This window comes from Colius striatus, chromosome 4, assembly GCF_028858725.1.
Source record: "Colius striatus isolate bColStr4 chromosome 4, bColStr4.1.hap1, whole genome shotgun sequence".
NCBI classification, from domain to species: Eukaryota; Metazoa; Chordata; class Aves; order Coliiformes; family Coliidae; genus Colius; species Colius striatus.
The window spans coordinates 78237473-78251476 of NC_084762.1; the positions used below are offsets into that span (position 1 = coordinate 78237473).

The 14004-nt window shown below is 38.0% G+C and overlaps 1 protein-coding gene across 5 annotated transcripts in view; it reads left to right on the top strand.

Annotated features, from left to right (window-relative positions):
* Nucleotides 1-14004, top strand: part of OXR1 (oxidation resistance 1) — a 264521-nt gene that overhangs the window by 209936 nt on the left and 40581 nt on the right. For 4 of the 5 annotated variants that reach the window (XM_061995217.1, XM_061995219.1, XM_061995218.1 and 1 more), the window contains 3 exons: nt 1001-1108; nt 2280-2399; nt 7964-8116. In XM_061995217.1, the coding sequence (XP_061851201.1) occupies nt 1001-1108; nt 2280-2399; nt 7964-8116 (381 nt within the window). The remainder of the gene's footprint in view (nt 1-1000; nt 1109-2279; nt 2400-7963; nt 8117-14004) is intronic. The other variant, XM_061995220.1, reaches the window with a different exon arrangement.

The following is a 14004-nucleotide window of genomic DNA, read 5'->3' on the forward strand; positions in this document are numbered from 1 at the left end:
TGTGAATAATTAATCTAATACTATACAAATAGGGTGTATACCTTCTGCAGATGTAATAATCAAGAAGACATTAAGACAAGAGTCAGTAAATTTCTTTTCTAGCCATGCTCTGTGTTTACACGAATGTAGTTTTGCTTAAGTTACTTCATCTTCTGTTAACTGGTATGATTTATTTTTCCTGGTACAGTGTTTATGAATTACTGTGCTATTAACACAGTAAACTTATTTTGATTCTATACGCTCTTGTTATATCATTGTCACCATTCTTAAATTCTTACTATAAGCTCTTTGTTCTGAAATATTCTCATTGAATAAAAGCTTTTTTCCCTTTGTCTTTTTCTGTTGGCCCATGTTGAGTTCATTTTGGGAGATGAGGGTGAAAATAAGTGCTTGAAAAAAATCATTTCTGTACTCGGGAATTACCTACTCCAAAATGCTTATGCTCCATCTGCTGTCATACTGGTTGACTTGCTTTATTTCCATATTTTTGCTTTTAGTTTCAGTGATGAGGTTTAGTTTCAAGTCCAGTTAACAGAAGTTTTATTTCAATAGGAAGAGAGTGTCTTCATGTTTATAGAGGTTGCTTTGGCTTTTCTGTAAGTGAAGAATGGAGGAGTTGGAGAGAGGAAATGAGTAGTTCTGTGAAACCAGTCAATTGTGTGTTGGCCCAGTGGTACCCAGGAGTGAATTTTTTGAAGAAATTTTTGCTGGAAGCTCTGGTACAATAACTGAACGTATAGCCCAGTATGTGTGACCAGCACTTCTGGCCTCCTGGAAGCATAATGGGAAGACAGGTGTCCTTACACAGGGTTGCAACAGACTAATATTTAGGGGATAGATATTTTTTTTAAGAGTTGGGGTTTTTGGGGGAGGGGAATAGTTGTAAGGTACAAAGACTTAGGTCATTAGAATCTCATTACATTAATAGTAAAATTTGTAAGCCACTATATGAACTAACTGCTTACAGGTTTGTTTTTCTTTTTGTCCCCAATTGATACAGGTGGAATCAAGAGATACTTTAAACAGTATTGCCTTGAAATTTGATACAACACCAAATGAACTGGTTCAATTAAATAAACTTTTCTCCAGAGCAGTCGTTCCCGGACAGGTACTATTGCACTATATATGTTACTTATCCAACAAAGACTTCTTTCCCTGTATTTCTCATGTCTACCAGAGAAAATGTTGAAATACTTTTCTTACTGCCTTCCCTTTTGACTTCGTAAAGGAGTCTTTCATTTTTCTCTAGTTTGTGAATTCTTTGTGCCTATGAAATAACTGCCTAAAAAGGAAACATGTAATGAAGCTACCTGTCTCTCTTAAATAACATCAGAGGAATTTTATATCTAAATGTACTTAATGGTAGAATAATACTTGGGTACAGGCTAAATTGTTGCTTTGCAAATATAGCAGACTGTTTACCAACTCTAACTCAAACTCAGAAGTCAGGTTCAGGGTACAGCTTACAAACAACATTCCTGACTGCCTATTACTGCCTGAAATTGTATTTTAATGAACTGAGTAATGTTTCTGTTCCACTATGAAAACTTACTGTCTTTATCAGCAGTATATGAACTGTCATTCACTTCTTATATATGTCACTCTTGCTTACATTTTTTTCTTTCCCTTTTACTTTCCGTTTTCATCACTTGTCTTTGAAAGCCAGGCCTGGAAACAAAGTGATAGGTCAGCTACCCGTATTTATTAACCATTGGCCTTTTGGTATTAACCCTCTGTTTGAAAAAATTCTGTGCTTATTTCTGATTACTGCAAGACCCTGTCAAGGTAGCTTCAGTGCCTACCATGACCAAAAGGACATGTTTAAGGGCTGAATAACTTCTGTTGATCTTTTTAAAAATTCTACTTTTTCACATTCAATGTTAAGAGCTAGTGTTTGTGAACTTGTTCCCCAGCCTGTTTCTTTGTGGTTCAAATTGTAGAGTAATATGAGAGAAATAATTGGGCAGATCTTCATCAAATACTGTATTGGGTATTTCTGGCATGCTTTCTATCTGAACTTTTTCCTCAATTACTATGGCTCAAAATAAATTTTATCTCAAGTTAATATTTAGAAACTTTAAAAGCAAAAAATTAAGAAATACTTTGTGTGGTACTGTTTATTCCCTCAACTCATAATTTATGATAAAATTCATGGGAGCAGGAATGATTTTGTATAGTTTGTTTTGAGAAAGCGTAGCAAATATATCTGAAGTGGTTGGAAATCTAAAGTAAACCTGAAAAAAGCATTAACTTCTAACTGCATTATATCTTCTTTATAGATTTTGTATGTTCCTGACCCAGACTACATTTCTAGTGTGGACAGCTCCCCCTCTCTAAGTCCTATAAGCCCCCTATCACCTACATCTTCCGAAGCAGAGCTTGACAAGGCTGCAGTAAATGTAGGTATACCTGTTGAATTGAAACGAGTCTTCCCTTACAAGATAAATGTTGCAGATGCTATGCTTTCTTCTTAAACTATAATTTTGGGGAGAAAGTACTTTACAACACTTGGGAGTTAAAAATTTATTATAATACCTTTTAAAAAGTAAATATAAACTTTTAATATTTTAAATGACAGTTTTCTATGTGAAAACTGGTTTGAAGGTAAATTATTTGTAGCAAAATACTGTCTTTGCATACTGAAATCTTAAATACTAGTTTGTGTTACATTTCTGTCTTTGTTACCTTTCAGAACTAGTTAAACATTTTATCGCTAGACTTACTGATAGCTTTTGTAGCAATGATACATTGACAAGAATACTCAAGTAGCTAAAAAATAAGGGCTCCATATACTCAAGTAGCTAAAAGGTAAGCAGTCCCTTTGTTCCCTGTAGAGATGTGTGAGAGGGTTCAATAGTTACATTTAGCAAAATGAAGTAAGCAAGAGTCTATTTCAGTGAAGGACTAATGCAGGGTTGGTTATAGCTGACTTCTACTAGTTCTACTTTATAGACTTCATATACTGAAATTTTTTAGCTCAAATAGAGATTTTTGTCTAGGAGCTAGCTTTGTAAAAGCATGTTTTTCCAGGAATACTGGTTTGAAGTCAATGAAATTCCATCAGGAGAACTCCAATTAGAAAGATACAGTATTGGAACCGGAGCTGCTTCTCAATTTTTGCAGTTGTGACCTTATTCAGATGTTTCTTGATGTATCACTACTATTTTTTTCACCGTTATCTTCTGTCAACTAAGATTTTCTCTTTTTTTGGTAGTGCACAGTCAAGCTGTCAAATGTCTTCTTCAAGATTCTGTATGTGCAAAGTCCGTTAAAGTTTGAGACTTTATTTAATTATTTATTTATTTACTTGTATGACTTGATCCAGAGAGGTTTAAGTATAAAAGTATTGCTTTGTTGCTGAACAGGTTCCCAAGCTGCATTACACTTCCACTGAAACTTACTATTTGATTTTTGTTACACCTTCACTCTGGCCTAATATGCCTGTTCTCATGAGATCTGCTGTCATTGGTACTGAATAATTTCTTTCAGGTTTTATGCCAAGGTGAGGTGTTGTAGCACAGTAAACAGGCTAGTCTGCAAGAATATGTTCTACTATGTCAATCTCAGAATGACTATAAATGTTAAAATAGTCCTACCCATATAACATATATTATGAGAAGTTGCTCAAGGGGAAATTGTTAGTTTTACTACTAGAAGTCAGAGCTCTTCCTACAATGCATTAGATCCTATGTCAGAAAAATACCTTATTCCTGCTTTTGTGTATTATTTTATATATATAATTGTTTGCATATGCTAATAAGGAGGCTTAAGAGTATTACCATACCTGTAATTTATTTGAATTTTTTAATTATCTGTACATACTTAGCAGAGAATAAAACTTGAAAATTAAAAAAAATCAAAACTGTATTCAAATACTTGAAAAGTTAAAGTCCTCTTGTGCAAAAGGTTGTTCTGTTTAGGGTTGGCAGTTCAATGTTAGCAACAGTTTGATTGTGAAATGTCATTTAACTGACGCTGTGGTGTTGCAGATACATTTTACACATCTCATTACATGTCATGAATCACTACAAGTGATTCTTAAATGCTTCAGGGAAAGTCAAAGCGGCTTATCGAAGTTTCTATTCCTCAGGTCTTTTGAAGTACATGTAGGAAGGGATGTTGCTAGATACAATTTGCCAAAAGAAAGCAAAGAACAGAAAACACTTGCAGTTGTTAGTGTGGACTCTGTGTGTGCATGCGTGCATTCGGTTTTGGTTTTCAAATAGTCTATCCAGCAACCCAAAGCATTCAACTTCTATTTCAGCAGTTAAGGCTAGAGAGTTTTGTCCTTAATCACAGCACCTACTTTCTATGTTTTTCTCTTTGCTGATTGCTCCTCTTATGAATAAGAAAAGTACTAGCATACATTCTCTAGTGTTTGGAATTGATATCTGTTGTCTTTGATTCTGCTCTGAGGGCACGTTGCTGGCTCATGGTTAGTTTATTATCAATCACGACTCCCAGATCTCTCTCTGCAGAGCTGCTCTCAGCAGGTCAGTCCCCAGCCTGTACTGGTGCATGGGGTTATTCCCTCCTAGATGCAGGACTCTGCACTTGTCCATATTGAACCTCATGAGGTTCCTCTTTGCCCAACTCTCAAGCTGGTAAAGATCGTGCTGAATGGCAACACAGCCTTCTGGGGAATGAGCCAGTCCTCCCAGTTTGATGTCATCAGCCAACTTGCTGAGGGTACACTCTGTCCCCTCATCCAGATTGTTGATGACAAGACTGGCCCCAGAACTGATCCCTGTGGAACTCCACTGACCACAGGCCTCCAACTCGACTCTGTGCCATTGATCACCACCCTCTGGGCTGTCATTCAGCCATCTCTCGATCCACCTCACTGTCCACTCATCCAAGCCACACTGCCTGAGCTTTCTGATGAGGATGTTGTGGGACACAGTGTTAAAAGCGTTGCTGAAGTCAAGGTAGATGACATCCGCTGCTCTCCCCTCATCTAGCCAGCCGGTTATGCACTCATAGAAGGATATCAGATTAATCAAACAAGATTTCCCCTTGGTGAAACCATGCTGATTGCTCCTGATAACCATCTTATCCTTCATATGTTAAGTGACAACATTCAGGATGAGTCGTTCCATCACTCTTCCAGGGATGGGGATGAGACTGACCAGCCTGTAGCTTCCTGAGTCGTCCTTCCTGCCCTTTTTGAAGACTGACGTGACATTGGCCTTTCTCCAGCCCTCAGACACCTCACCTGTCCTCCATGATTGTTCAAAAATGATGGAGAGAGGCTTAGCAATCACATCAGCCAGCTCTCTCAGCACTCTAGGATGCATCCCATCAGGACCCATTGACTTATGAGTGTTGAGCTTGCATAACAAGTTTTTAACTCATTCTTCATCCACCAAGGGCAAGTCCTCTGTTGTCTTTTCTGTGAGAATGAGGGAGCTTTTGCACAGACTGCCAATGGAGGGTGTTGAGTCATTGTCTCTGGAGGTTTTCAAAACTTGCTTGGACACATTCCTGTGTGACTTGATCTAAGTGAACCTGCTTTAGCATGAATAGGACTAAATGATCACTGGAGGTTCCTTCCACACTCCACCATTCTGTGATTAAATTTGAAAGTCTGCACCACTGGTATGCCTCCTATGTGACATGGCAATATGAATGAGAAATAGCTGATTGCTTCACTGCGGACTTAGTGACTGAGAGCTCTTGCAGTCACTTGCTAAATTATACACTTTACAACATATCCAGATAATTTATAGGAGAAAGGCATATATAGGAGAACTCTTCTCCAGAAAATTGGCTTTTGAATTATATCTTCATTAACTTTTTCAGCAAAATTCAATGTTCTGTATGTGGTTTTAGTTTTGTTTGCTTTCTGTCAAAAATGGAAAGATAAAGAGAAAGGGTAAAGTAGTACGAGAGAGATGATTTGAAACCAATTATGCATAAGGTTTCTGCATTTGGTTAAAGGTATTTACTTACATTCTGTGCTAGTGAGTAGAACTGAAAAGAAAAGCAGAAAGCCACAGGGAACATAGAAGATCACTTTTTTTAACAAATAGAAACATTTTATTAGTAAATAAAAATGCCAATTTTGTATGAAATATAAGTCTTCAAATGTTGATTAAGCTCCATAAAAAGGTTTCTTTCAGTCTAAAATAGAATTTGGTGCAGTCTGCCTAGTCTACTTGTACCTTTTATTTAAAAACAGTTTTTTCACTGTTTGTCCTGTCCCTGTTACGGTTCCATGTTCACGAGTATGTGCACTTGTTGGATATGATGTTAGACAGAAAGATAAATAACTCTTCCTATTACCTACCCAGGAAAGCCACGAAAGAAGAGAAAGTTATATCCAGATATGTGAAACACAAAAATAGTTGGGAACAACCAGAGTGAATTTACCAAGGCTGGATCATGCCTGACCAAAGTGATTGCTTTCTATGACGAGATGACTGGCTCGCTCAGTAGATGAGGGAAGAGTATTGCATATTACTTACCTGGACTAGATGTTGTCCTAAAGCAGCCTTCTTGCAATGCCTGGGAAATTAACTGAAGAGGTGGACTACAAGATGAACTGAAAAATGGGCAAGATCTTTGAGCTCTAAAGTGATTCAGCATTTCTGTGTGTAGTTGGTTGGTTTTTGTTGTTTTCTGTGGTAGAGTACAGTTACAAATGGTTGAGGGTCTCTGTTGGAGATAATATTATTTGTAATCTGCCTATCAGTGACCTGAATGGTGAGACAGAAGACAGAATGTGCTGTCAGGAAGCTTGGGAGTGGGGAATAGCAAAATTGGGGAAAGTTGTCAATACACTGGAAGGAAGGAAGGACAAGGGCTTCTCATCAAAGGGACATCAAGAGTGGAGAGATGAAGTAACAGAAACCTCCTGAAGTTTGAGAACAGCTCAAACCTGCATGGGATAGTGGTAGTACAGAGTGAGAGACGGTGAGCTGGATAGTGATTTTGCAGAAAGAATAAGGGACAAGGAACAGCTGACACTAGTGTCTTGCTGAACATGTTGAACAATATCCACTGTCATGGTGAAGGCTTATCACATGCCAGATGGCAAATGAAAGAGGAATGCCAATTGATTAAGGAAGGTGCTGTCTGAGGAGCTTGCAAAGCTGCACTAGCAGTGTTGTCTACTTGTGGCACCTTGGGAAACCTCCAGTACAAGACAAAGATTGACAGACTAGAGAGAGTCTGGTGGGGTGCAATTAAGATGAAGAATGGATGGAAACATATGAGGCAGGAGGATTGACTGGGGAAGCTGGGTTTGTTTAGTCTTGAGAAGAAAATACTGGTAGACAGTTTAATGTCTGTGGTACTACCTAGTAGACAGGTTAGAGGAAGAAGAGTAGTCAGGATCGTCAGAGGTTCATAGTGAAATAAAAGGCAGCTGCAAGTAGCTGCACAAAAGGTCTTGGTTAAATCACCTTCAGCATGAAATATTTTTTCCTGTTGTTAAACAGTGGAGCAGATTTCTTGGAAAGACTGGAGTCTTAATGACTTGATGACTTAAACTCAGCTGGAAGAGTCTGACCTAATATAGGTTTAGGACTGCTTTGAACACAGGATTGGACTGGCTGACCTTCCTTCCACTATGAGGTAGTGTATAATATTATGGAAGGATAATAGAAGACACTTAATAGGCCTTTTGTTGAAGCTGGAAAATAATTTCTTCTGCATATGACAGGTTGTTGGATGGCTCCCTTATGAGACTTCTGATCATCATTTTGATTTTTATTTCCAGGTTGATTCTGAGTATCTTTGCCCACTAGCATTTCTCAATATGGAATGATTATGCTGTGGCTGATGACTTGTATACGCTGCTAGATCAAAGCAGTCCTTTAAACTGAAGTACACTGACCTATCTTTACATTTGCTTTTATGTCAATTATAAACCAAGAAATGCACAACACAGAATCTCTAAAGCTAATCTTGTAAAAGACAGGTTGCTGAGTTGTTTGGGTTTCTTTATGTTCTCTTCTAGGATCCAGATGGAATCCAACAGAAAGAGTCAGCTGCTTCGCCAGCACATGCATGTGTTCGTCCTACAAGGGTGGTATCATCCACCTCTGAGGAGGAGGAAGCGTTTACAGAGAAATTTCTAAAAATTAATTGCAAGTACATCACTAATGGCAAGGTACTTACAGACTTTCAGATTTTGCTGTTACTGTATGGGGTGTAAAAAAATGAAGTACATCTAAACTGTTAATGTGCAGTAAAATGCAGTTAGTGGTAGATGGATCAGCTTGAGTATATACATGTATGCATATTAATTTTTTTTAATGTTTCCTTTGCATTTTAATTACGTTTCCTACTTGTTTCTTAGTTCTGGTCCAAGCAATTAACCTGTGACGGACTTCTACCAGACTGTTAAATGACTCATTTGTGTTGAGGGCATGAGATCTGTTTGTTCCATGTGTAGGTATCTCTCATAAGTAATTCTCTTTACTTACAGTGGAAAAGAATATGCTTTAAACTATAAGGAATTATGTAGTTGAGTAAGTTCACTTCCATGAGCAGAATTAACCTTTGATTCTGTCAACAGTTACGTATTGGTTATAGTATGATAGAAAACTTGATTTTTTTTTTTTTTTGATGGTGTGGTTTTTTTTGAAGTGGTAATTATTACTAAACTAATTAGTGACAACTTCCATTCAGCTAATAGATGCACAAGTCTTGAGCAGATTTTTAGGGACTGAGATCATGTCAAAAGACTTTTTGCCTCAGAGTGCTTTAGGAAAAAAACAAAATGTGTTGCTTTCCCACCCCACAGAAAAATGACTATTAGATACTTTAATCATGAAAAATCATGCCTTCACTCAAGCTGAATGAATGCAAAGATTCTCAAAGCACTTGTAGTACTTCCTCCTTCACCTGAAGTTTGGGTATGTATGTACAAAAAGAGCTGATTCTCTGTTGCTCAGCAATAGGTTTGCAGATAAGTTACACTAACGACAAACAGATTGATCAGAATCTTCTGAAAATACATTTATGTGGGTTTGATTTTTTTTTTTATTTTCACAGTGCAGAGGATTGGAGATATCTGCATATCTAGACTTGAACATGTATATTGATAAAAGCCATGTGTTGGAAGTTAGTAAGACAAGTATTGGAAAAGCTTTGTTTTCTTTTTCCTATTTTGCAATTACTTTACTTCAGTCCTTGCATTCTGTCCCTAGGTGACTTTTTAGGTTGATCCTAGACAAGTCCTTACTTCGTGGTTTAAAGTGCTCTAGTGTGGAGGAATTGAGAATGGTGAGCTTCTGTTAGAATTCAGCTCTACTGGAAGTTCTAGGGTTAAAATTTACAGTGTGTTATTTATATACCATAATTCCTCATCAGAATATTATGGAGAGTGTTCACAGCATCTGTCTTTGTAATTGTGAAGCTCTTATTTGTGTTTCTAAAGAGTTGGATAATCCACCACAGTGTCAGCCCATACTTGGGGAGAGAAATGAATGGTGACTTGCTCAGATATGAGTGCCAGATTTAAGTTTAGCATGTAATTTAATCTTTGTCACATGTGGTAGGAGTGTCCTCTGGTATATTATCTTATCCTTTCCTTGATACATTTCCTGGTGATGCAGGATGATAAATCTTCAAGTGTTTTCTGGAGGAAGCATAAAAGATTTGTCTTCTGTTTCCCACTTGAATGGATTCTGAAGCACATTAACTGATTCATAGTGCTTCAGATGTGAAGTATGTCATCACTGTGACTGATGCTTGTAAACTAAAATCTAATGCAAGCCTACTTCTCAATGTGTTTAATTTCAAATATGCAAAAAGGTTTGCACTGAGGTAAGACTGTCTCATTTCTCACTTTTCAAGACTGCATATTGTGTTTTAGTCACACCTGTAACTTTTTGGACAAGCACACAGGAATTCTCTGAAATGCAGTGCTTGGAACCTAGAAACATTTGCTCTGTTATAGTGCCCTCTGTTAGCTGGTTATGTTTACTATTAGAGACAGGGTGTTGGGCACAGTTAGTATGGTGTTCATCTGTGGGGTGGTATGGATATGGCACATCCCAGTCAGACAATAAATCAGCATAACCAGTGTGTTGCAGAGTCACACCTTAACTCATTGTTTATTGTATATGTAGGCATGCCCTTTCTTGAGGCCACACTGCTTATTTTATAGAAAAGTATACTGCTCTGTTTTTTTCATTCTTACGCTATTAATTGGAGGCAGAAGAAGGTATCAGTCTGCTTGATTGAAACTGAAATTAATAGAAGAGCTTTGAAATCTATTGTTCTTTCTTATGCCTTGTTTTAAAATGTAGTAGGTAAAGGAAAATGGCTAATACTAAGGCTTATCAAAAAAACCCAAACTAATCTGGCAACAAAAAGCACAAACACATGGTTTGTGAAGTGGAAAGGACACTACAAAGGTTCAAGACTTGTATGAGACATTAATAAAACTAATTTGTTATCTTTATCATAAATTTTATGAATTGTGAATGACAGTATTTAGTTCTGCCTTGTGTGTTTAAGAACATAATGGAATTATTTAGAGGTAACTTGTATTTCAATACTGTTTGTCAGAAGTATTCTAAAACCTTCCTAAAACTAGGTTTTACTGAACCACCTAATCTTAATATTTGGATTCACCAGTGTCAAAATTTGGCTTTAACTCTCTCTCCATCAAGATTGTTCAGGCTCTTTTCTCAGATACTGTATAGGATTGAGAGCTCCCACTGCCTGAGATTTAAGGGACATAATTTCTGAATTAGTTTTAACTTCTTTTCATCAAATACCTGCATGCAGATATTTGCAGGCTGTGCTGCAAATCAGCGGGATCTCAACTGGCTGGAGAGTTGGGCAGAGAGGAACCTCATGAGGTTCAAGGACAAGTGCAGAGTCCTGCATCTGGGAAGGAACAACCCCATGCACCAGTACGGGCTGGGGGTCGAACTGCTGAAGAGCAGCTCTGCAGATCGAGATCTGGGAGTCCTGATTGATAATAAGCTAAACATGAGCCAGCAATGTGCCCTCGTGGCCAAGAAGGCCAATGGCATCCTGGGATGCATCAAGGAGAGTGTGGCCTTAGATCAAGGGAGGTTCTTCTCCCCTCCTACTCTGCCCTAGTGAGGCCTCATCTGTCCACTTCTCGGATCTTCAGCTCAAGAGGGACAGATCTTCTGAAGAGAGTCCAGCGCAGGGCCACCAAGATGATCAGGGAATGGAACGTCCTTCATATGAGGAAAGGCTGCAGGAACTGGGCTTGTTTAGTCTAGAAAAGAGGAGACTGATGGGAGATCTTATTAACATTTACAAATATCTAAAGGGTGGGTGTCAGGAGGTTGGGACATCCCTTTTTTCTGTTGTGGCTAGCAACAGGACAAGGGGTGATGGGATGAAAGTGGAGTACAAAAAGTTCCACTTAAACGTAAGAAAAAACTATTTCACTGTTCAGGTGAGGGAGCCCTGGCACAGGCTGCCCAGAGGGGTTGTGGAGTCTCCATCCTTGGAGGTCTTCAAGACCCGCCTGGACATGTTCCTATGTGACTTGATTTAGGTGAACCTGCTTCTGCAGGGGAGTTGACTAGATGGTCTCTAAAGGTCTCTTCCAACCCCTACCATTCTATGATTCACCTATTTTGAATTTGCATGGTTTTGCTTATCTGGTTTAATATTTTTCTGGACCAACTTTAAGACTAAAGAGATCTATTTTTAGTAACTTGATGTATCCACATGTTTTGCAATAATGAAGTGGCTCAACTTTTCTCCTTGAAGCTGTTAAATCTGAACTGAATAGAAATTTACTTCATGTCTTAGAATCTTGTCTTAGGTACAGGAAACCTGACTTATACAAGTGGTATTTTGGTGAGTTTTATTCAAGAGCCAGAGCTTCCTGTAACCAGTAGTGTCATATTGAACTATTTATCTGTGTGCAGCCTAATTTTTGCTTTAGTTTCATTGACAGATTTTTTGATACTTTTCGTCAGCAATTCACTAGAAGCATGGTCGAAGAGAAACAAGTTAGTGATTATTTGGTGAATGATGTCCTAAAAAAAACCATTTCCCATAGTCCTCTCTCAGCCATTGAGCTGCTTATAGACCTTCTTCGCCCATTTCCCCACTCTCTACCCCATACTGGAAAATTAGGAGATTGGAGCAAATGCCAGTGTACTGGAGCCGTGTAGGAGTTTGTAGTGTGCATACCATTGCCTAATGTTTCTGTTTGTGCTTGTGTTCAGATTTTCTGATCTATGTGTCTGTGACTGTATTTTTGGTACAAATTTTTAAAAATACTTTGAGACATGAATTTGTATAATAAAGTCAATGAGCTGTTTCTACAATGTTCAACAACTATTTGATTACCATGAAGAGGATCTGTGCTGAAGACACAGCACAACATAGTATGACCACAGAGGTGAGGCTGGGCCTATCTCTCTGTGTTGATTATGGGTAGGTGAGGGTATAAGAAGGGCTTTACTTAGTAAGACCCCATGCTGTTCTTCAGTCTGAAGAATATATGCACACTGCAAATATTTTCATCAGCTCAACCAGAACAGAGAGGGAGCTTTGGGACTTTCTCTCAGCTCCAAAAGCAAAGAACTGAGAAGATGATATGGGGAGCCGGCTTTAGGCTGTCAGTCATCTTCAATGCTCTAGGGTTTTTTTTCTGGCAACAGCATTGTTACCTGTTTCTAGTTATTTTGTAGAACAACTCTTGACATCTGCTGCCATAGTGCACAAATCTATATTGTATAAGTAACCAGAAAAGGTCTGTTCAAAATGTGAAATGTGAGTGCAGGGTACTAAATTGCTCAGAGGAGTTCACTGCTGGTTTACTTTGAGACAATACTTCTGAACTGTATGTATTGTAGTAATGATAACATAGAAATTGGTGGGATCTTATAATAGGAAAGCAACAAGAGACTGAAGTTCAGGTACTCTCCTTTGAAGAGGATGTTTCATTTTTATTTGTGCAAAACAGTGATCTTAGCTTTCAAAGGCTGGAGCTGCTTCAGTTTCCATCTTTGAAGGAAGGCTAGCATAATGCAATGAGTGATTCTTGACCAGTGGTTGGCTAGATGCACGTGTGCTGCCACTTACATATTTTACTTTGGTGTTATCAATTTTTTTCTCACAGAATCAACAGCACTTTGTTTCTGTCTGTGCTTTTTTCTTTTCTTCTGCAAACAAGTTAGAGGTAGTAAAGACAGAACCTAATTGTTGTGTAATAAAGTCACAGAAGTTCTTAGAAAAGCTTTCAGAAGCACTGGCATGTCTTGAAAAAAAATGACTCAACTTAGAACCAAAGGAAATGGTTCTTTATCTGTCTGCCACTTCAGCATTACTTAACTATCTAGGTAAACATTCAGTGATCCTTGATAATAAAAAAAGGTAATCTATATTATTGATGTTTAGAGTAGTATTGATCTCATTTCTAGCCTGTAAATTTGGGGCAGCAATTCTTCTCTAGAGAAGTGCCCTGAAGTGTTTATATACTAAGTGTGGACCATATCAAATAACTGGAGAGCCTGAAATGTTGCATTGATCTGTCTTCTGTCGTCTTTTAGGTAGATAACAATGAAATAGGTACTCTTGTTGAGGAACTGTAAAGCCAGTGTTTTAAAGATACCTGTATAATCTTTCAACTGCTTATAGTCATTGGAAGTGAAGTGATCATCTTCTTAGTCGAGTACTCATGAAATCCTGATAGTTCTAAAGGTTTAATTCTGTATTATCAGTGTAATAAATTTTAAATGGAATTGCACTTTCAGTTTAATTTTTAGTCTTTACCTATTGGTGTTGAAGGTTTCTTCCAAGACCAAGATAAGCAAGCTTTTTGGTTTCTAGCTGTGTCTCTGATTGAGGCTGCAGAGATAGGCTTTAGAATCTTCAATGTGTGTCAATACTGCCTGATGTACAGGTTTTACTGTTCTAGGAAGCTTCCTTCTGCAACAGGTCATCTCTTAAACATATTTTTCTTTTTGTAGTCAGTAGTCTTGCACGCTTCTTTGTGTGCAAACTGTTTTGGGAAAGTAGGTCACATTAACTTGCTCTCCCAGAAAA